The following is a 25,050-nucleotide window of genomic DNA, read 5'->3' on the forward strand; positions in this document are numbered from 1 at the left end:
GAAAGATACGGGACAGAAAATTAAACGGTTTACACCACCACCTCTGATTGATAGAGACGCTCAGCTCCCATGACAATGAAGAGTAAATTTTGTTATATTAAGTGCTTGGTGTGTCAAGATAAACGCCTACTGACACCGCTTCCCTTTTCGAGCCACAGGAGAGACGAAAACACCAGCTTAAGAAAATGCAAAAGTAGCTGAAGGACATATGTAATAGATACTTCTAAAAGTTAGTGGATTTCTTTGTATTTCTGTTTCAACTCTTGGATTTGGGAATGCTGGCGTGTAATAGCACTCAATGAGACTAAGAAATTGTGAAAGATTGATTCAGTAAACATGACGTCCACGTGACTCTTAACGTGTGTGATACAAAACCTTGAGTTTGCAGTTTGCAAGAAAGTTGTTCTGATATGAGGAAAAATTCTAAATTCACGCTACAACTGTCATACAGATAAAAATCTACTCATCAAGTTGGCTTTCGTTTTATTTTGTTTTGTGGCCTGTTTTCATAAGGATTGATGTAACAAAGTATTAGTGTCGTTGTCAAAACACTTCTATATATGTCAGATTTTCTATGTACGAACACCACATGCTCCGATAATGATGCATCCACGAAGAAAATTTGGCGGAAACTGCAAAGCATTGCAAATATCACAAGGTTCTGTTGATTTTTCTTTTCCTGCAAGGTGAGTTTCCACTTGCTTTCCTGCTCCCACCTAAAACGGATGGTCTTTTCGAAGAACTTGTAATGTGGCATTGATATATACATCTGAAACTATGGCAAGGGCACACAAATAAAATGTCAGCCATATCAGACCAAATCTTAAAACGTTTAATAGGAATAAGGTGCAAAAGTCTTAAAAAGCAACATTAATGAAACAGACAGAAAAGCCAATATTTTGTATCTCTTTCAAACCCTTGGCAAGGATTTAATAACTATTTAAAGGCTCACAAGCAAATAAGTATGCCAGAAACTAATCAGAATTTATTTTCTACTGCATGAGGTTAGCTAAATATCATGATCACTCAACTCAAGCAGCTTCCTGGAGACAAACCTTTCATGTAACACTGACATTTATATCAAAGACGTTATTCTGCCATTGGAGCTTGGCGAAAAAACTGAAATGCAGGCAGATGCCATCACCGTAGTCCCTGTAGATTTTGCCTGTGTTTGGCCAACACATATTTCAGGCCGCCTCTGATTATTTGATATCCATCCCCCCCCCCGTGACATATCAAGTGCTCACCCCCTGCCAGCCCGTGCCACCTCCTCCCTCTCTTTCCTTCGCCCCCTTCTACACCATGTTGGCAGCCGGGGCAGGGCAGGTGGCCAAACCTGTCAGTCAAAGCACCGTGGCCACGCGGCAACACCACAGACACCAATTACCACACAGCAGGGGCGCGGCCTGGCAACCGCATGGCAACCACATGGTCCAATCAGGGTACACAACAACAGGGACCGGCGAAGGCCAAGAAAAGTGAGCAAGGCTATGTGTGCACCGCTGGAGAGAGAGAGAGAGCGAGAGAGGGTGTGTGTGTGTGTGTGTGTGTGTGTGTGTGTGTGTGTGTGTGTGTGTGTGTGTGTGTGTGTGTGTGTGTGTGTGTGTGTGTGTGTGTGTGTGTGTGTGTGTGTGTGTGTGTGCGTGCGTGCGCAGCAGCAGCAGATTCGTGTTGAAGTTATCCGAAGCCGAGCCATCGCATTTAGCACGGGACAGGTACTCACTGTGTCGTTTTAATATCCGTTCGCGGCCCATTTAGTGGAGATTTTAAATTTCAGTACAAAACTTATCTTCACGGATCTGTTGATCATCAGAGTGGTTCTTATTGGACACCCACGCCCGGAGCCACCACCAGTTCTGCTGGTCCAACCAAAGAACCGAAAACTGACCCATGTAAATCAACTGAAACATGCATGGGTGGCTTCTGCAAAAGCTACGTTGCTGAACAATACGACAGTGATGAAAGATGTGACAATGGTTTGCCAGTTTTACATTTCAAGTGACATTTTGACGGCCACACTAATCTAATGACGATTCAGTACCAGATTATGTCAATGACTCGTGGCTTCAAACTGATTTGAAGGCCTTTGGATCATTCATGTAAAGGAGCAACCAAAACTTTTAATGAGAAGTTAAAACTGTAACAATCGACTTGTCTTCAGTATTGTGACACATTGCAAATGAAAACAGGTTTACTGAAGCCCTCCCTTCACACAAACAGCAGCTTTTGACACATGATTTTTGAGATGATTAAAAGTCAGCTGTAACATGATCAGCTCACTGACACATACGGCAACTGCTCAAACCATTAATATGAACAGCCATTATTTCAGTCAATGCGTGTATAAAAGAAATGGTAGAACTATAATTATGTTTAATATTCTGACTGTCGGGTCCAAAAAAAACCCCCTGTTATTCACTTGCTCCGATCATGGTGTTGGTAACATTTCATTGAAATTTCCTCACGACTTTGTGAACATTTCACAGACCGAAAACAAACAACCAGTCGGTGGAACAGGCCAGACTGGAGTTTTAATCGAGTATGGTGTCCAAGCGGTCAATAGTCTACAAATATTTCTATTTTGTGGCAAAAAGTCATACCTGCACAAATCAGCACGCGACAGCGAAGGAAAACTGGCCAGAATATTCATGGAGCTCTCTTTGTCTTGGGCGGTGGAACACACTAACACGGTAGCACACATCGGCTGTAAGGGGCAAATATATTTTAATAAAACCAGTGAGTTGCAACCTCAATTTCATTTTGATGAATTTCCTCCTGCGGGATTGAGCCAGGCAGTGGGCGGGCGGGTGAAACGGTAGGAGAGGGAAGCGGGGTGATGGGGGGGCTGGGAGGCAGATAGAATTTTCATGATTGTTATTTTTGTTATTATACAGAAGGGGGGTGCGGGGGGTTAGATAAACGGCGTTGGTTAATCTGAGCCATTTTGTGAAGCGCTCCATTATCGGGCAGGTTGGGCACGTCGAGGGGGTTATTTTTCCGTGGGATCTTTGGCCCCGGTAATTAAGCTCCATTCACCAGGCCCTGTTCCCCAAATTAAAAATTTGTCATTAAGTGGAATTTACCATAATGCGTTTTTATCTGCCGGCGCTTCAGCATGTGTGCATGCATGCATACGTGTGTGTGTGTGTGTGTGTGTGTGTGTGTGTGTGTGTGTGTGTGTGTGTGTGTGTGTGTGTGTGTGTGTGTGTGTGTGTGTGTGTGTGTGTGTGTGTGTGTGTGTGTGTGTGTGTAAGGGGGAGCTGGGGTAAAGGAGGGGCAAAGGGGAAGAGTAACCCAACCAATAAGGGGTTACACTGTGGCACACAAACACACACACACTTGGAGGAGAAACAGCAAATTGAAAAACTGAAATAATCCTGGACAACACACACACACACACACACACACACACACACACACACACACACACACACACACACACACACACACACACACACACACACACACACACACACACACACACACACACACACACACACACACACACACACACACACACACCCTTAAAATCCACAGCCTTTGGGGTAATTAAATAATAGTGCTTTAAAGTTTTAATTGAGATTTGGCTTTTTCCGTTCCGAGTCCTACTGTATGGCACACAGCTCCTCCTCTGACACACACACAAGACACAAATCAGTCAGTCGCAGTGTGTTTATAGACTTCATACAGCGAGATAGCCCTCGATGGGCAGAGAACGTTGGAAGGAGTGAATGATTAAAGAGCAGAATCTCTGTCTCTATAGGCTTTATAAAACAATACAATTATTAGTCTTTAATTAGAGCGGCCCCTCTGTGGGACAGGGGACAGACAAAGAACAATAGAGGATTAGAAGAGGAGCGCCTAATATGGCTCTTTTATCGCTTCATTCAAATACAGTTTATAAATGCATCCAGCTGTCCTTTGCACCTGGCAGTCAGAAGTTAGGAGTCCAGAATAGATTTGAGAGCACAGGAATAAAATTATGCTCCTTTTTTAGAGCCGCACCAATTAGTTCCCCGTTGTTTTTCTTTTACGTTGGCAACCAACGACTTCAAATTTGTGAACTGTTTACCACATCCATTTGAAGCCTGGCAGTGGACCACTGTGTATGTCCTTCTTGACCCTCTGTTCTTTATTTAGGTCTCATTGACACTGAAGAGTTGAACGAAATGAACAAGATGCCCCTAAAACCCGTACATTTACAAGAATCCTCATACAATTGCTCAGTTATTTGTGAAAAAGGAGACAATTTACTTGCATAACGACCAATTCTTGAATTTCGTACATTATTGAGAAAACATAAAGGGTGATTTAATTCAACTCGGCTTTACTCAAAATACAACATTGCGACCTCATGGCACTTCAGTCAGTTAAAATGAAAGGGAAAAAAATATATAACACTCCCACGTGAACAAGCACAATCGACACTGGAAAGAAAACAAGTGCCTTTTACAGGAAGAGACCTCCAATAGATCCAAACTCCAGGAGGGGTTGGGGTGGGGGGTGTCATAGATGCCTGCCAAAACCAGTTCGCAATAGGATTCAATTTGGCACAAAGTCAAAACTAAAGAATTTATCTGCAAATATATTTGAATGTAAAAATAAACATTTTCCGGGTGCATTTGAAGGTTTCTATGGGTCTGACCCAGGAGTAGTGTTTATCTGGAAATTCAGAATCGACTAAAATGGTGTCCAGACCTGATCCCTGGTTACAGGTGCCTGCGAGAGTGAAGCAGAGTGAAGATGCACGAGTCAATCCGTCAACCAAAACATCATATTTTTTCACGTCGATGGATGAGGTCACTATGTGTTAAGAATTCAAAGCCCTCGTGACAAAAATGTGCATGAGTGTGATCATTTTGGACAGCTTTCCTTCAACTGTCACCACAGAAACAGGAATAATACTCTGCCTTGAGGTGGGGGGGAGAATTAAATAGTTCAATCTGCCCAAATACCACCAGAGAGCAAAGCTTTGAAAGTAAGGTCCTAAATGAACAGACGGAGAGGAGGACTGAGAGAGAAGAGAAAGCGCAAAAGGAGGAGAGGGCTAAAATGTAACGAGGAGGAAGATAGCAGGAGGAGAAGGGTGGGGGGGGGGGGGGGGGGGGGGGGGGGGGGGTGGACAGATGGCAGAGGTTATGCCTGGCTGAAGGGGCAAGACGGGAGGAGGCTATTCTGCGTGTACACTTGGGTGTAATGGGAGGAATCACCAAGCTCTGCCCTCACATGTGCAACTCGACTTTAATCCCCTCCATCTCACCTCCAGGTCTTCCTCAGAGCCCCCCTTGGTTTCCTCTCTTTAATTCCCCATCCCATGACTCCTTATTCACAAACCGGTATTTCAACAAAATATAGAAAGGCCTTTCTCTTTTTGATATCAACTGGGGTGCCCGGCCCACGGGGCTCCGGATTGGCTGCGGATATTATTCCGTGATGAACAAAATAATTAGCCTCTCCACATCTGATTGACACATAAAAACCTGGTTGAGGTAAACTACAGGCCGAGCTTAACAACAACATGCTGTCAAAGTATCCGAACGTGTGTGCCGTCAAAATAGAGCACGGGGAGGAATGGGAGAATGGCAGGGGGGGGGGGGGGGGGGGAGAAGACGGCGAGATAGAGGGTCTTATTTACTGTCGTTTAATTTACTCCTCTCTTTTCCATTCTTCCATTGGTTTTTCTGACAGGTAATAAAAAGCAGGAGCTTTCCTGACAAGCCCATTTGAATGTGGATTGAATAATATAACTGTAGGGTTTCCCACATAACGCTCTGTCCAAGCGTGGAGCAGCACAGAGACGCCGCAGAGGCTGCCAGTGTGGGTTTTGTGTGTGTGTGTGTGTGTGTGTGTGTGTGTGTGTTGTGTGTGTGTGTCAATAGTACTCATCACTGTGCGGGCGAGCGAAGAGAGCGATGCTGACGTCATGGGTAGTTAATGCAGCAATAATAATGAATTCCTGCAACTAGCCACCATACCCACTACAATATGTTAATCTCCACATCTGTGCCCAACACCTCCTCCTCATTTTCTTCAGCCCCTTCTCCCTTATTCCCTCCTCTTGCTTCCTTCCAAGACCCCTTCATCCCACCTCTTCTCCTTGTCTTACCTCATCCCACCACTCGCAATGCCTCCCTTGCCCTCCTCCCTCCTTCTTCCACACGCTCTCGGAAGCTGTTGAAATCCCATTCCCCGTGGGGCAGGCTAAATTGAATTGGCGTGTTTATATGAACAACAGGGCCGTTGCTTTAATATACCTTAGAGTTTATGCCTAATGCCTCCCTGCTAATACCACTGGAGCGCCGACGCTCGCTCATCACACGTCGCTTTTATAGAAGTCATAAAAGAAACCGGCGGGCGAGGGGCTGAGGGGTGGAGAGATACTCCAGGAGTGTGCCTGTTTGTAAACAAGAGGGAGAAAGAGAGGAAGAAATGAGAGGCCTGTTTAATGCGTCGGAATAAGTCATCTGTGTTCTATCAGACTTCTCCACAAGATCGTCCTACAGTACCTTCCCGCTATGAACACACACACACACACACACACACACACACACACAACACACACACACACACACACACACACACACACACACACACACACACACACACACACACACACACACACACACACACACAACACACACACACACACACACACACACACACACACACACAGAAGTCCTCAAGTGTGGATGAAAAGAAAAGGGGCGACACAGGGAGGCAGGAAGATTTTTTTTAGATTAGTGAGTAATGCTGAATAAATATCCGGAGTTTTGGTTGAAGGAATCAGTCATGCTCGTCGACTTGCAAACATCCTCCATTTTCACTCGGTCTCCCCCCCCCCTCCTCTTTACCCCTCCTATTCCCTCTCTCGCCCCCTTTCTCTGCTGGCCCTGTGTCACCCTACAAAAGGCCCCAAGTACAAAGGAGAGAAACAGGCCTGAGACATTCAACCCAATTACTATTGATCAGGCTGCACTCAAAGGAAAGCAATGCACTCACCTGCACGCATGCACACAGCCATGCAAGCACTCATACGCTAATCTGTCGAGATACAACAAGTCCAGTAAGGTCAGGGACGATCATTTGTTCACGGATGATTTTTTTTAAACATTCGGCACAAAATTGTCTTAAAAAAAAAAAAAAAAAAATGGAAAATGGATCCGACAAGTTTTTTTTAAACCCATGACCTTAAAACAGCGATTATCTACCCTCATAGTTTACATTCCTTGATTTGACTTATAAAAACATGAAAGTGCCAAATCAAAGGGGAGCTGATGACTCGTCCGTCTTTAGAAAGACGCCCATGGAAGTTGATCTTGTTGCTACTGAATGACACAAGAACACAAAAAACATGAATAAATGGTCAATATAAACAAAAAAGGGAAATTTCTATTAGAAAAAATAGGATGAGCACGAAAGCAAAAACCCTAAAAATGGAGTGTTATCATGAGAAGTAAAATTCCAGAATATTTTCTGTTGGTTGTAAAAACGTGATCCAGTAATATAGAAATGACAGTGACGTATTTCCAATGCAGTTTTAATTATTTACTGTTATGACATTTTATTCCTAAACTATGCTCAAGAATTCATTTTTTGCACAAGCATCTAAACAAAATCAGTTGTAATTTTCATCAACAATATTTTCTGTTGATATGATTAAGATTTTTTCCTTTAAAAAAAAATTAAGAAAAAATGTTCTAGAAAGCTAGAAAACAGCATAAATTTGGATTTTGAATCACAGTAGTTTCTTCCAATTACATCTAAATTTGCTTACAGGTTCAAGAAAGCTCCAATCTCGTAAAGCAATGCTGTATTTGCTGCAGGCACATAATGGGTTTAAATTCTGTCGTCACAGATATTCCAACACCCAGGTTTGGTGGAGCTGCCTTTTCAGTGGGATTAATACAACCGGCAGTAGAAACCAATCTTGTTGGAAACACCTGGCTAACTGATTTATGATTCAAATTCACAAAATTTAATTTGAATTTACCATTAGATTGCTTTCAACTTTGCAGCGATATAAGTGGTACGTCTTACCACGTTGAATTTTATTGGCAGATAGGAATACAAGACCTGGAGAAAATGGCTGTATGCTGTCAAATGGCCACGTAAAAAAGTAAAAGCAGCTTTAGGAGACACTGGGGAAAATCCAAAATGGATGTTTTTGATCATTGACCAAACCTTTTAAAAGTTTGCACAGCCGAGCTTGTAGGCACACACACACACACACACACACACACACACACACACACACACACACACACACACACACACACACACACACACACACACACACACACACACACACACACACACACACACACACACACACACACACACACACACACACACACACACACACGCACGCACGCACACACACACGCACACACGCACAAAAATGTAGTCTCACATTAAGAGTGTGATTAACTCTGCGTGTTGTCTGGAAGCCTGTGCCAAAATATCAATGACTAAACTCCCCAACGAGTCAGTAACTATCTCCTTCGCTCTGATTTTATCCCCCAATAATTAATTTTCTCTCCCAACGCCGACTTCGGCTTTATCGGTCGCTCGCTGCCAGAATCTCAGCATTCCATTTAACCATAATCCCTCGGATAAAGGGGCGGCCTAGGTGTGCTAATGCACCGGTGAGCGTGCACGTGTTGCTGCGTGCACGGGCAAAGACTTAAACTTCATTCGCAGACACACACAATGTGTCAAACCAGTTATACAGATGTGCACAGCGAGTGGGTCCCATCAATACAGAGGAAAACCATCCCACTGATGAAGCATACGTTCAGACACGTCACGCTCAGGAGTAGCGAGTCTCAAAGTACAGGAGGAGGACAAAATGTTCACCATCATCTGTGTGACCTCTAAAACACACCGTGGTTACAAGCTGGATTAGCTCCGGAAAGCCTATAGCATGAATCCAAAGACGGCAAGCCCAGCATAGCAACAGCCACGTAACAGGGGCTTGGTCTGGTTGTATGGTAAAAAAAGTGGGGAATGGGAGTGGAAGCATAAAGAGATGGGGTGGATGGAGGAAGGGGTGGAGCTAAGGGGTTAAAAAGAGAAAGGTGGAGTGTGGGCTTACATGCACTCTTGTGCTGGAGTTTGGAGACATTCCTTGCTGCCGTGTGCTTTTTTTGAGAAATTTGTAGCATCGTCTGCCAATAAACTACCAATATGTTACCAATGTGTGACAGTCCTCTCACTCTAGTTTATTTATCAGAGCCTACATGTATGGTTGCATCAAGTCGACATGGACCTTTTGTCTTATTTAGAAACAGTTTCTAAAAGAGATGTGACTGTAGAGCCCTGACACATCCTGCACATTAAAGACCCTACGTGTCAGCATGTCTGAATAAATCTACAGTAATTCTCCTTCTGCAAATATACACACTATGTAGGTCGAAAGATTGAAGTGAAGTCAATGGAAATTTGATGAGCCTGATCCATCTTGGGGAAAAAAAGTATTTACATCCATTTTTCCACAGACACAGGAATGTGTCTTCCACACTGATTTAATACAACATTTGTTGGCATTTCCCTCCCAGGATGGCTGCTTAAGTGTTTAACATGTTCCACCAAACATCTAAATCCCGGTATTTAAGGGCCTATTAACTGGCAATCTCTCAGATCCTAATGGGACTCCTAATTAGTGCCGTATTGAAGGCAGGTGTGAGGGAAAGGTCAGCCAGCTAAGCTTACACATGTAAAAGATGCAGAGAACAGCGGCATCATTACACGGCGGTCCCACCACACGTAACAGTGGGTTGAATCAGAATTCAATCAATGAACGACACAAAGGGCAAAGAAATCGAGAAAAGGGAGAGAGGTGGTGAAGGTGAAGACGGTGGTGGTGTCGGGGGGGGGGGGGGGGGGGGGGGCTGGTTTCACTGAAATTAAAGTGAGTGCCAGTTAGGCCAGACCAGGCCCAGCTGGTCTCTGTCTGACGAGAGCCTTAATTAAGAGACGTGGGGAGAAGCCTTGGAATGGCCACATGCACACTGCCAGGAGCCTCTGGAGAGGAAGCTGCTAAACAGGCACACGTGTGTCTGTGTGGTACACTGCCAAGACACACACACACGCATACACTTGCAGCTTTATCCGCGCGCGGCCTTCTCCTTGGTATAACGCATCCATCAGCTCCTTCGCCAACTCTTATCAATCACAAATAACCGCCTTTAGTAACTTGAGCTGTAAATCTACATCTTCACCGTCACATGAATATAAAGGCAATATGAAACCGTGGCACTTTTTACATGACGCTTCAAGTGAAAGCCCATAGAAATGTTCTGGAAACGATGCCTGTTTATACAGTAATGGTAGAAACGCTAAAAATTGTGAAGTTAGCATGCTAGGCAACAAGTTAGAAATATTAATTCATCTTTGCAATAAAACTACACATGTGTGCAGAGGACAATAGATTATAAAAATGAACAATGGTGGGTATGGGGACATTTGTATGAACAGACGATGAAGCTGGATCGCTATTACGCCGACTCTCAACTAACAAACTACCAGTTCCAGGAGAATATGGACCAGGACTGGGAGTTATAACACTGGAGATAAACACTATTGTCCAATTTACTCGCGCATGTGCAGAAGAACCATCTACTACAGCCGTGGTGCGGAAGCGCAGTGGTAGTGCTTCCGTCATCTACTCAGGACTGTTTTATAGGTAGTGTTGCTTGCACGCACACATTAACTGCCTTAAGTATTACTTGCTGGACTTTATTGCTTCTTTACACAAAGATGACAAGTGACTATAATGTGAGGGTGCAAACAGACTCCAGTCCCCCACAACAGCTTTAGAATCTATGCCCACAGCCATACGCACGCGTATACACAGCCATCCTCTGGGACCTTGTGAAAAACATCAGCCCAGCTATTATTAGACAAGCTTTTGCAAACCACCCTTAAACGTGTGTATTTTTTGTGTTTCGGGTGTCCCTCTTGTCCTGTTGACTGTTAAACTGAAGTTGTGATTCAAAAACAGCTTTCCCCTTCTGCCACTGCTGGTGCCCACAGAGGAAGAAAAGGTGAGCTGAGAAGTGAAGGGAGTGGAAAAGAATGAGGAGAGGGGGAGAAGGGATGATTTTGTGGATCCATGACTGCCTTTGCGCCCCCCACCCATCCTTCACTCTCGCCTCTTCCTTCTGTTCCTCATCCCCAAAAACTTATTAATATTAATAGATATCTCTCAGACCCCCCCCCCCCCCCTTTCCCCTCGACTCCTCCAACTGCCCAAAAAAATATCACCACCCTAGGCTACCAGTTAATAAAGCCCTCTCTACAACCCCTCCCAGCCCCAAAAACCAGGCAAAGACAATAAAGGGAAAGTTCTCTGGTCAAATAAAAGAACTGAAATTAATACACTCCCACAGGACCTCCCTCTGTCCCGCTGTCACCCCCCACAATAATTTGATTTCCTATTAAGTGATTGCTTAATTAGAATGATTATTATTGGTAATTGTAATTGACATTTTTTTTTCTCTCCTCCCCAGCATCTTCCCTGACTTCAGGTCTTCTCAAAAGAGACTGTGAAAAATGGACTTACGGAAGAAACAATGAACGCAATCGCATCAAGGATGGTGTAAAAAAAAAAAAACCACTTGACAACATGACATTTAAAATATTCTTATAGTCTCTCTCTATGCTGTCTGCCACAAGATACAATGCGAGATTAAGGTGTTGAGGTTTAGAAGTTTTATTTAATCATACATGAGCGTCTTTCTGTGTGCGTCTGTCTCAATGGCTTATCCTGTAGCTTCAGGGCACAATGTCTGCAGCGGATTCCTCAGAAGAAGAAGAAAAAAAAAAGAAAAAAGATTCTTGCTCTCAGTGGGATATCCTGGTTAAATAAAGGTTCAAGTAGTAGAGAGGGATTCCCTGTTCTCCCCACCTACCAACCCTACTCACAAATACACATGCATTAAACTACAGTAGGGACCCACTGGTCTCCAGGTTATTACCGCTTCCTCCAGGCTACAGTTACCGCAAACACACAGTCCTGTATTTTGGCCATTAGAAAATATGTGTCATTCTCATTGGCAGTGGATTTGATGTTTCAAAAGAAAGGAAAAAAAAAAAACCCAAAACAACAACTCACAAACGGCAGCAAATAAAACCACAGAGTGGTAACATCCATCTAAAGTCACATTCTTTCTCTATTCGGAACTAAAGACGGTGAAACTTCGTTCCAGTGGGCCACAGCACGGTTATTGGGCTCACCTCAGGCGTGGTGAGGCTGACATGGGCTCTCTCTCTCTCTCTCTCTCACACACACACTTTTGTCTTTAGATGCACACACCTTCACACTCCAACACACAGAACACATCCAACCCCTTGAATCACACCTTCACTTTCATTATAAAATGTCCTCTTCGGGAAAAGGGGGCCTTTAACACAACTCTACGGAGGATTATAATAAATATCTTAATAAGTTGGTTTTTTTCCCCATCTTACAACATTTTAAATCAAACTGCTATACGTCCATTGAAAGGTGCTGTCTTGAACAAAAAAGGATGACTTCTGTAATGCTTATTTACGGCATTATATTTAAATGTTTCCCCTTACTAACTGTAAAGCACAAACAGCTACATTAATACAAATGAGCACCTGGCAGCCGTGACCACAGATGTCTGTGGGTGTTTTTATTCAAAGTTTCGAGTAAAAAAAAAAAAAAAGAAAGAAAGAAAAATTTTCATAGCTTATTTTGATAAAGGTTACTTTCAGACAGGATGGCTGATCCCATCCAGATGCAGAGAGATGTGGTATAAATAAACTAAACATATTTGTGCAAAAGAGACTAAAGACCATCCGCAGCAGAGGAAGCACAACAGAAAGTAAGATATCTACATGGAAAACAATTTCGCATTATTATGCTTTGATAATGAAAAAAAAAAAAGCGAAAGTTAAAAAAAACCAAATATTATAATCTAGCTTTCACATTTGGGTGGAATTAAAATTTGTTTTGCACATCACAGTCACAATTGACTACTACAATGACACAAAATCTAATGTTAATACACCCAAATTAATTCCAAAAATCAACCTATTGTAACATGATGTCAAGTCAAATCGAGTCAACTTCAAGCTTCAAACCAAGCGATTCAAATGAGATTACGAATCTGAAAGAGCTCAGAGAGGCAACGACAACTTGTTTTAATTTTTACTCTGGAAAATGCCGCGTTGAGCCCGGATTTGCAGCCACAGCAGGCCAGGTGTTCTGTAAAGGAAGTTCAAAAGCAGAAACGTGCGCCGTCCAAAGACAGGACTGACAGACGGGGGCTGGATATCAGCTTGTGTAGACAGAAATCCAGCGTGTTCCAGCCCCGCCGAGATCTGAGCCTGGAGTCAAACCGCCCCTCACGGACCAACACCGTGGCCGATGGTTTTCAAGGCCTGTCTCATCCACTTTAGCTTTCACACTCTCATTTCTATCTCCCTGTGTGTGAAGCTGAATCCGCCAAGTCGTCCGTCCACACAGATAGAAAATAAATTGAAAGGGTTCGCTTTGCTCTGTTTTTCAGCTTGATCGGATTTTCTACAACCGTGTTCACGTGTCATGACAATCAATTTTCCCCTTTCCTTATTTTAGGGATCTCATGAATTTGGGAAAGCTGGTCGGAAAAGTTCAAAAGAATTCAGCTCTGCCATTCTTGATATGTTAAGTGAAATAAAACAAAGACCCTTTCCTCAAGCTTTCATCACGGCTATGGATAATTATTCTCTAAATGAGTTCTGTGAAAGTCAAGAGGAGCTTTACGGGGAATGGTCTGACAGTCATTTTGCACAATGAAGACACGCGTACTTCCAAAAACAGAAACAGCAAAGGCGTGAATTCATATGCATGTCCAGAGACTATGAACATTGTTTAGAACTTACCGAAATTAACAATATGAAGCTCAAACGTTGAATTCCTGCCTATAAACGTGTATACTACGACACAAACGCATAATAAGGAGAGAGACTGTCACCAAAAATGGCCGCTGACTGAAGAGATTTTTCATAATACAAAGAGGCTGCCGTTTCCAGCTGTCATTACATTTCAGGAGCTGGTGGCATGCGGTGATTGTTCAATCAGAAGCTGTTTTTAAATACGAAACTGTCAACTGAATTCATACAATTTATTTCACACGCGCTAATATTAGGCCAACACAGTCGCCGCGTCTCATTTGCATATTCTCTGTAAAAACTGGATAATACAACTCAAACTATGGCACAGCGATTTCATGGTGTGTGTGTGTGTGTGTGTGTGTGTGTGTGTGTGTGTGTGTGTGTGTGTGTGTGTGTGTGTGTGTGTGTGTGTGTGTGTGTGTGTGTGTGTGTGTGTGTGTGTGTGTGTGTGTGTGTGTGTGTGTGCCTGTTCAAACACACTGTGTGGTAGTGTGGGTGTGGCGTTACACCTCGTGTGGCACTGGGCAGCCAAGATAAGGGCTGATCCTATCCATGTCTCCCTTCTGGAGCGCCTGCCCGCCCACCCACACACCCACACACCCACACACCCACGCACCCACGCACAAATCACACTTGCACACTCGGCAATACACACTCTCACACACCGTACGGTTCCCAAAATGCCATTGTAATCTAAATGTACAATCCCATCGTCCTGTACAAAATCATGCGCTTACACACAAAACTGAAGCAATAAACACAGACGGAAGCCAACAAAATGCATCTTACACATCCAGTATGCTGGCATGTGACCTCGGTGGATACTGAGGCCAACTGAGGTCTCCGAGTGCAGGACGAAGCCTCGGGCCCAAAGCAGCATCACAGATTTCAACGTGAAAACATCTAATCTAGGAAAACATTTCTGCACAGTGAGAAGAGAAGAGAAGAGAAGAGAAGAGAAGAGAAGAGAAGAGAAGAGAAGAGAAGAGAAGAGAAGAGAAGAGAAGAGAAGCTTACCTTCCTCCTGAGATTGAGAGAGCTAACCTTTAGATAGAAACACACACACTGTTTTCCCTGTAATTCACCTCTCACTGAAGCATGCGCACACACACACACACACACACACACACACACACACACACACACACACACACACACACACACACACACACACACACACACACACACACACACACACACACACACACACACACACACACACACACACACACACACACACACACACGCACGCGCGCACTCGAATGTGATCGGCCACCCCGATAGCAAGCCAGGGCTGACTCTCTAAGCCTCAAACAAAGTTTGGTGTGCACTGACCAAGAACGAGGGGACAAAAAAAAAACCAAGGAGACAACTGGGGGGAGCAACAGAGAGAGAGAGAGAGAGAGAGAGAGAAAAAAAAGTGTGACCACCAAGTGAAGTTTAACCACTTACGATTCCAGTTTAGCTTCAGCACACCCCGCCTACGCCCCAGGTTCATTCATGGGGACGTACACGCACACCATTCCGGGTGGGAGAGGCACTGAGCTGGATTTCGGGAAGCCCTGTTTTCACTCTCTTGTTCCGTCTGGTTGCTGCTGCATAGCTGCCGGACAGGCAGACGGCCCCTGCTCATCCCCCTTTTCTCTACTATCTTTTCTCTTTTTACTTATCCGATGTCCTCACAGATCCACCCACTGACAGCTGCCCCTTATAGCTCGGTGACAGATAGCCACTCCATCTGTGTGTGCCAGTGTGTCCGTGTATTCGATTAAAAAGACATATTTGGGGGGGGGGGGGGGGGTGAGAAAAGATTAGATAGTAAAAGTATGCGAACAAATGGCAGCTTGTAGGAGAGACGGAACAAGAAAGAAGGTGAAGGGATTTGATTTCTGTTGGCGAATGGGGGGGGGGGGGGGGTGGGACTAAGTGTTGTGGATGTGATTTGATGGTGATCCTGAGATGGGGTTTAGGCGAACAAATACTATTAGTCACTGCTGTGCAAACCAGTTACTAGGACAGACTGACACACGTATAAATGTGAAAACACACTCAAGGCTCCCGGGCTGCAGAAGTCAACACACAACACGGAGCGTGGTTAAAAAAAAAAAAAAAAAAAGAAGCAGAAATCAATCATTTTATATCTAAAGCCCCATGTAATGGAAGCAATGGTTATTTTAGTCTTAAAAATTCAACCAGCCACGTCCTCGGGACCTAATATTGGCCTTTCACGTTCTGATTTTTCTCGCCAAATTAAAAGGGTAAGTGAAACTAATTCCCAAGAGAAGAAAATAATTCAGCATACCATCTTGTTTTCAAACACTTTCAAAACCTCAACACCAGCAGAAACAAAAAGAGAGATGATTAAAAACAGAAAGCGAACCGACATACTATGTATTATAGCTTTAATATCATAATACACTGGTCGTACTGTTAACGCAGCAGCAGTTGATGTACATGCCAATTCTTGTTTTTTTTTTTTTTTACAAAAGCAAAAGTTTTTAACCACATTCTCACGGTTTTCAAAGCTACTTCTTCACATGTCACATCTGATCGTGATCAGCTCTCATTTTCATACCTCTTGGAAAATGGACCAAAACACTTAAACGAATATTTTAAAAGGCTTAAAACCACATAGGTAGTAATGGCTTGGAAAGACACACACTGGGTAGATTTAATAATTTCAGACTCACATTTATTTGTTCATACTATATATATATATATATATATATATATATATATATATATATATATATATATATATATATACGTAGCAATTTCCAGAAGTGTGCATTTGCTTGGGACGAGTTTCAGTGGTGGATAAATACACATTGTTTGCACCAGGGAGCATTTAGAGCAGAAGGACTGGCAGAGCCGGTGTTCATGGTGATGGACAAACAGGCCATCCACTGCAGCAGCACTGACTCACTGATGTGGTGTTCAGACTTCAATAGAGTTCCAGGGTCCTGAGATATGATCTACGCCAGGTTCTGGGACACAGACGAAACCCGTTTGGCCACATCTTTTGTTGGTGTTGGTATTTTTTTTATTTTTTTTTATTATTAAATCATTTTTGGCATTTTCGTTGACACTGAACACAACAAACCCACCGCCTGCCTCTTTCAACAAATGAGTCAAACAGAACTGGGGCACAGTTCAAGACTACTGAGGCCCGTCCCTTAATTTCCTTGCCTTTATTTTCTTTTTCTTTCGACAAATCCTCCCACCCCCCCCCCCACCCCCCGCTTCCATTCCTCCCACTCTAAGACCCCATCCACACCACACCCATGACCCCCCATGTGCAGACATGAGGTCAAGCTCCACAGATCACAGAAAGAAGCCAGACGAGAGACAGAGACCTAAAATCCTCCTTTCCTCCCAAAACCAGGCCAAAACCTGGAGCCTTCCCACCAGCTCCAGACCCCTCCTCTAGCCCAGTTGTGTGCAGAGGAGGCAGTGAGCACTCTTGCAGAAACATCAGCCCAGGGAAATTCAAATGAGGGAGAAACAGTGAGAGAGACACAAGGAGCGGGAGAGCGGGAGAGAGAGAGAGAGAGAGAGAGAGAGAGCACAATAGTGAGAAAATAGGATAAAAGAATGAGATGGAGAGCACGTTAGGCAGGAGCGAGGAGGAGGAGGAGGAGGAGGTGGAGGAGGAGGGGGCAGGAAAGGTTGCTGAGGCTGCAGGTTAAGATAATGTGTAGATCTGAAGAGATTTGCAGGGAACATTTTTATTCATCTTTTGATTACTCCCATCTCGCCGAACCTCCCCTCCCTCTTCTCCTGCATTGTTGTTTCTCCGTTTGTTTGTTTTTGGCATTAGCGTTATGACTGTTGGTATCCATGTGTATGTACACATGCATGCTGATTAGAACTGGAATATTTTATAAACACAAATATTCACACTTCCGCGCACACGCACACACACACACACACACACACACACACACACACACACACACACACACACACACACACACACACACACACACACACACACACACACACACACACACACACACTTAAAGATGCACCAGGGAAGTGAGCAACTGGGCAGACGGTGAGTGCCAGGAATGCTAAGAGCTTACAACTTCGTAAACATGCAGACACAGATGCTGCATATGTACATACAAACATGCATTTACACAGATTGTTCACAGTGGAGCCCGGTGCTGTAAACACTCCTTATCAATGTGCTGCAGGTAGAAGTAGTGTTATGAATGGGTTGGACCGTACAGAATCTGCTCACTGCTTCTAATCTCTCGGCCATACTCATTGAAATAAATAAAAAAATTGGTTGATACTCCACGTACAGATTGAAAACACATACAAATAAAAATGTACCTGTGTCACTGTCATATCCTCCTTCAAGATTGAGGGAGATGGATTGGTCTCCATCCTGATTCCCTCTCCCAAGGATCATCCAGTTCTCCAAAGCGTCAGAATCAGACGAATCGGGCTCAGATTCACACTCGGACTCTTCGGGGTCAGACTCTGAACTGCTGGAGTCCACAATCACCACCGCATGGCAACTACTTTCCTGTTTTAGGGAATCCTACATGACAAAACGACAACCAAGAGTTAGATGTCAAAACATCCCCTCACCGTGGAATTAAAACGAAAACGTTGGGTGGTTGGTTTATGGACTGACCCGAGTTAAAACGTGTTGAACTTTTGTGCACGACTTTTGTTGCAGTTGCAACCGGATGACTCGAGTACCTGGAACTGACTAGTCACATTTAAAAAAAAAAAGAAAGAAAATCACAAAAAAGGAAATGCAAAATGTCTCAAAGAAAAAACTATTATTTCTAAACACAGTTAGTACTTTCTTTCCAGTGGATTAAAAACCAATGACCGACTGAATGGTGGCTCATGTGTTCACCAATTTTCAAGATACCTGGCAGTAAAAACAGCAGATCGGTTAAGTCTCATAACTCACAAGACCAGTCCTAACCATCAATGGATCTTATATATTTACTCCACTCCTCAAACAGTTTTGTTTTGTGGCCATCCTGAATGAAGGCACTAATACTACACTCACACTAAAAGCGTTTCCATGAAAGGGTCTGCAACAATGTTTTGGCGGGTGGTCCATGTCAAGTATCCACAGAACTATCAGGTAAAGCATCAGCCTGCTTTATTGCCATCGTGTCTTTTGTATTCTGACAAGTTTCAGACGCGGAATAACTTAGTGAAGCAATTTGAGCTATCGTAGCTCGTCTATTACGGCTCCTACAAGCAGCGTCGTCTCCAGCCGTCGGGGTCGGCAAAGCCTTCCCACTGTTCACGACTGTACGAGACGAATTTAAATAATTGTGTTTGCAGAGTGTACAAGCTGAATCTGCGCCGACTCTGATTACGCAATCGTAGCGCAACAATAAAAACGTCATAAGCGTGCAACATCCGTTAAGGAAAAATAAAGAAGCGAGCCGTGGACATAACTCTCACCCTCGCGGTATTCTTATGTTCGGAGAAACATCCCCCAAAAAGGAAGAGGAGAACGTGGATGTGGTCGTGGCTCGGAAAGAGAGGCGAACTGGAGATGCCAATGTTGCAGAGAGAGCTTAAAGTAAGTAGTCATAAGTATATAACTAACATTTTAAGTTAGCATTCCGGTGTTGTACAAATTACTACATCATGTCATAATGCATTTCTATTGGTTAGTTTAAGCTGACATGATTGCAGCTGCCGCTATCTCAGGCTGATATTTGGGGAGTAGGCTTATGACCGATATCTCAGCTGACCTAAAACTGTGCACAAAGCCCAAACGGTTTGAGCTGCAACTGCGGATTTTACGAACAATTCTCCCACGATCCCACTTTCGTCTCAGAAGGCCGCAAATCCTGCCGTTTGTGGGAGCCTGTACACGAGACGCCGAGCCCAGCTCACGCTAACCACCTTTAATTTGGCAAACAAGTGTTTTACACAGAGAGGCCTAACACTGGCAATGCCAGCACAGATGGGGGACTGATTTGCTTCTTGTTGGAAGGCGTATAAATAAACAGAATAGAGATATTCCAACTTTGTTGAGATATATGAAAATTACTACCAAAAAGACTGCAGTCTCTATAAAAGGTTTTCTATGCATTATTAAATGACTGACGAATTGCATTATGGTCACAATGCTAGTACATTATGAGACGTTTGGAAATGCTGCTTGTATGAACAAATACCAGATTGATCCGTCTACTGCATACTGCCTCCATGGTGAAATCTGGTTACTGTGGCAGCCTGTTTTCTTTCGTGTATAAAACATTTCTTTTGTGCGTCTTCTACCTGTTGAGCAGGGGTGGAAGTCTGACGCTTCTCCATGCCGCTTCCCTTCAGTGAACAGATACTCTGGCTTTCCTCAGCGCTGTCCTCAGAGATGGAGATGACGTCAGGGCCGGAGTCAATCACAATGACTTTCTCAAAAAATGGTGACGACGACTTCTGCTCTTTAGGGCCACTTTTCCTCTTGTTCTGTTTTTCTTGTTTCTCTGTGTTCTTCTTCTTTATCTTCCGCAGGTGTTGCTGGAGCTGCCTGTTTTCACGTGATGGACACTTGCTTTCAATGAAGTCTTCCGGTTCTCCATTCGGGTTTTGAGTTCCCTGAATGGCCTCCTGCTGATTACTTTGCTGACACTCCTTTTCTCCATCGTCCTGCTCCTCCGTCTCTCCGGCTTGAGAGGAGTAGTGGAGCTGTCCGTAGAGGTGGAACTCCAACTCGCTGTCGACCTCTGACCCTTCAGGGTCACCTTGGTCGTCATGGTAGAGGTCATTCTCCAAGTCCAGCCGGTCCTGGTAGCCATAATCCATCTCCCCAAAACACACTCAATGCACACATGCACCCAGCTGACAGGCACACAATCACACCTGGGGAGGCTTCAGATGGCTGGAGAAGACTGCAGAGACAAAACCAATGACCACATCATTATTGAACTGAAACTCAAATCACCACAGTAAAACAGAAATAGGTACAACCATTGCAAGTTTATATCATAATAGAAAGAAAAAAAACTGTGATAACCAAGCAAATAAAACTCCCGTTTACTTTTGTTCAGGCTTCAGCAAACAGAAGACAATTTAATTCAACAACACTGGATAGTTGTGTGTTTGTATTTGTGATTGTATGTGCACTTATACTTTTATGTGCCGATGTATATCTGTGTAAATATTTATCCTTTTAGCATGTCCATCTTTAAAAAAAAAAAAAAAAAAAAAAAAAGATGTTTTCCCGAGTAAATGTCAGAATCATCTTCTAAAGTGTGGGGGAATAAAAATGGATTACATTTTTCTTCGGATGAAAATTACATTATAATTAACCAAAGCACAAAACCCAAAGATATCCAGTTGACTGCAATCAAACAAAACAAAACACACACACATTCTGAAGCGAATTTCCTCTCATCTCGTGTGTAATTGGTTTGCCTCACGAATAACCACAATGGTTAAATGATCATACAGTTTGACATTGATCTGTTTTTATGTCAAGAATCAGACCTGATGATGAATTAAATGACAAAAACAACTACAAGTTCACTTGGGGTTAGACAGTCTGAGTCATCAATTTTTGTAAAACTTAGGTTTGCATTTTGTGCATCAGATAATAAATTATGCCAAAAATACATTCACCGGGGTTTTCTGTTCTATTTTCCATCGACACTGATGGCTGTCAAAGTGTGTGGCGTCGTCATCCCCGGGGACTCAGAAAGCTTGAGTGAGGTAAAAGCAGCAGTAAAAGTCTGGTGATCAGGGGATGCTTTTTCACAGCATTATTTTTTTTAATAGATGTTTCAGGAGGAATCGTGAAACATTGATGCAGCAGTTTATAAAGAATTGCCAGGTAAAAAAAAAAAAAATCAAACTAAGAAGAGTCACAGATTTCAATGACTGTGAACCCCAACTGTATGAAAAATAAAATTTTATTGTTCGTTCTGTCTGGATTTATAGTCGTTGGACCAGAATGATCGGTAACCTGTGTAAAAGGTGTTACCCTGCGACTTTGCATTCAGTGAGCTTGGATTGCCCCGCCGCCATGAACAGGATAAAGCAGTGTGGATGGTGGATGGATGGTATTGGACTGGAAAGTACAACCTAGATTGGGGGCATGTGGTTCAAGCTCATCCTCCCAACACTTTGATGACCTCCAGTCTAAACATAGTTTTGACCAGAGACCAAATCCAACTTTTGTACAAAACTTTTGTTCCACCACCTGAAAACCTCCAGGTGCTGTGCTTGCATTGTCACCGGGATTATTTGTTAGTTACTTTCTTCTCTCCACTATCTACCGCATCTCATCTATAGCACAGAGAGACTTGAGGTGGGCACGGACCAACCTCAATTACAGGAGTCTTGAGTCTTGTTCTAAGAGCCATAGGACCTTGTTAAAAAAAAAAGCTGAGAGAGAATGGTTCAGCAGCATTCAGTTTTTTTTTTCTTCTTTTCTTTCTTTAACCTGTGGAGCTTATCATCAGAACAGAGCAGATAATAAATGGCAAGGATTCAACTTGATCAATATCTGATTCCAACTAACATGTAATAACACTAACGTGAACATATTTTATTTAATGAGTTTGTCATCAGGGACGGTACATGGTGTCCTAAATACACTCTTAAAATATCTGATCATAATTTTCCCCAATCCTTGTGTCAGTTCTTCAAAAGCACACACACACACACACACACACACAGAGACACACGACATAGAAGGAGCACCGGCCCATTGCTCTGTCCAGTCCTGCGTGTCTGTGCCATGATGGCTGGAGATGATTGGCTCCCTGGCCGCACACACTGCATAAACGCCACGCTACACGGTCACAAGCTGGCCACCAGGGATTAAAAGGGACAGAAAGGGGAGTCTTACCGGCTGCTGAGGAGGCGACAGTTTTGTGTTAAAAGTTCCACGGTGCACAGGGACTGGGAACTGACAAAGTAGCGACTGTGTTTTACAGCTGTGGAGTTAATGTGGTGCACCTAAAGCTGGCTGCAGTCATGGTCCACCAGTATAGGTGATTTCACTTAATCTGCCTAATTAAAGCTCCACTTAGGACTAAGTGCTCTGGACGTGATCTGCACGGCTGGTCTTTAATGTTGGCTTTACTGCCTGTGTTATGGTGGGAAAACTCCTCTTCTTCAGGCAAAACTAACCTTTTTCACAGAAAACATTTTAACGTGTCACAGAAGGGAAAATATTGTAAATATCAAATCAGCTTTAACAAATCTAATTTAACCATTACTTTTTCCCTCGCATCCCTTTGTAAGTAGTCAAATTTAGGATACAAATTTGAAAACACTATTAAAATAAGGACTGTTGCATTAGTGTTGCATACTTCATCATACTACTATCAGCCACCTGTGCAACTCCAAAGGACCCAAGTATATTTGGAATCGAGGTGTGCGACATAACTTGTCTACCATAGTATCGTAAATGTTGTTTGGATATTGTGTATTTTGACATTATGCCTCAGAAGCCAATCAGCGGACGGCATTCAGTCACGTGGTGATAACAACTCTCCAATAAGCAGTGTTGGCAGCAACAGAACATAAGGATGACAGTCTCGCATTGAGGAAATATGCAGGAATCCCTGGTCTCAGTAACGTCAACGGACGATTTAGTGGCGAGACGTGGGTCTGCCTCATGAGCCCGTATTGGTTCGGTCCTGAATGTCGCTCAAAACAAAGTTATTTGAAAAATATGGCGGAAAACTGTCGCTGTAGAGAGCAGCTCAACGATTAACCTGTTGCACCACCTGCGTGTATCGAGCACTTTGTTAGCAATATCAAGAAAGTATAATGTCTCACATATTTGCTGCACACTTGCATGCTGTACAATTTACCTTAGAAGAGAGAGAACCTGAATGTTTCCCATTTAATGTCTCGACATTGGCGTTTTACTGAGCCTCTTGAATGCACAGCTCATGCTTCTGTTTGAACGAGCTTTAAAGACATGCTGATTCTCATTTTAAGGCAGAGGCAAATCAGTCATAATATATGCTGCTGACTGAAATGCAAACTCAAATAATCTCCAATATTAATTGAACACAACAAATTCCATACCAAGAACTATAAACATAAACCCTTATAACAGATTGTAAAGCATTGAGTATAGTTTTTGGTCAAGTAATGCATTTGCCCGTTTCCAAATGTTTCTAGGTTGATCTGCAATGATCGGTCAATAACTTCATTGGTCAAGTAACAGTAGGTGTATACACAAACTATTAAAAAAAAAATATTCTTGTTAAAACTATTCACAAAGGACAAATTTCACTGATTACATGTAAATATTTAGGGTTTCTTTCTCATGTTATGGGGGATGCTGGTCACTAGTTATCAGTGTCTCACAACATAAATCAATCAAAGTCGTTTATTGAACCTTTAGTGACACTAATGTTATCACACAGCTGGCTGCACATTGGAAAACATTGGCATCATGTTTAGCCCAAAACGCTGTTTACAGCAGGATAGAACGTAATGGTTACTGGTTTCCAAGGTCATCCCGTCACAAATGAACAAATGAGCATTTGGCATCATAAACAGTCTAAAACAGTTTATTGTTTGTTTTTACTTTGAGTTGTGCTGTGAGGATGTTCAAGATAACGCAAATAGCATACAGTCAAAGGACAGGAGAGAACACAGAGAGAGACATGCACCTGGATCCATTATAACGATACACAAAAATGAGAGTCGCAATCTGTTTTCAAAAATTTAAAGTAACTATCTTATCTCACTGTGGTTAGCCTGGTGATAGCAGCAGGGAGCTACACGCTAACAAGCTAATAGCTCGAGGCACACTTGAGCTCTTTGGGACAACTAGTAAACTCTTGCTTTCATTTATCTCGCCCTACAGAATAAGACGGCTCAGGGAGTGATCCTCAGAAGTGGTTATTTCACATTATTCCCACATGCCGAATGTCCATGGTTAGCATTTGTCTCTCCACTCTGTCCACGTGTTTGAGAGCAGCCGGTGGGATGTAAACAATGGAGGCAAATACTCCCAAACACGCACCAAACACAGCGATTACACAGAAACTGAGTGAACTCGTGACAAACGGATGCTATTTGTGTTTTGTGTGTAATATTAGGAGAAATAAGCTCACCGTTATCAACAAACAGGAGGAGTTATAAGAGCCGGGGTCGCTCCTCCGCAGCCAGCCACGGGGTGACAGG

The 25,050-nt window shown here is 43.2% G+C and overlaps 1 protein-coding gene across 1 annotated transcript in view; it reads right to left on the minus strand.

The window, feature by feature from the left end:
- Window positions 1–25,050, minus strand: part of zcchc7 (zinc finger, CCHC domain containing 7) — a gene marked incomplete at its 3' end in the record, with an annotated part of 48,239 nt that extends 23,189 nt beyond the window's left edge. Inside the window, exons 1-4 of the mRNA XM_080521141.1 lie at window positions 24,981–25,050; window positions 20,179–20,786; window positions 18,554–18,631; window positions 18,247–18,457 (exon numbers count right to left, since the gene is read on the minus strand). Coding sequence (XP_080377267.1) covers window positions 18,247–18,457; window positions 18,554–18,631; window positions 20,179–20,700 — 811 coding nt within the window. The 5' untranslated portion in view covers window positions 20,701–20,786; window positions 24,981–25,050. The remainder of the gene's footprint in view (window positions 1–18,246; window positions 18,458–18,553; window positions 18,632–20,178; window positions 20,787–24,980) is intronic.

This window comes from Blennius ocellaris, assembly GCF_963422515.1.
Source record: "Blennius ocellaris genome assembly, chromosome: 3".
Classification (NCBI taxonomy): domain Eukaryota; kingdom Metazoa; phylum Chordata; class Actinopteri; order Blenniiformes; family Blenniidae; genus Blennius; species Blennius ocellaris.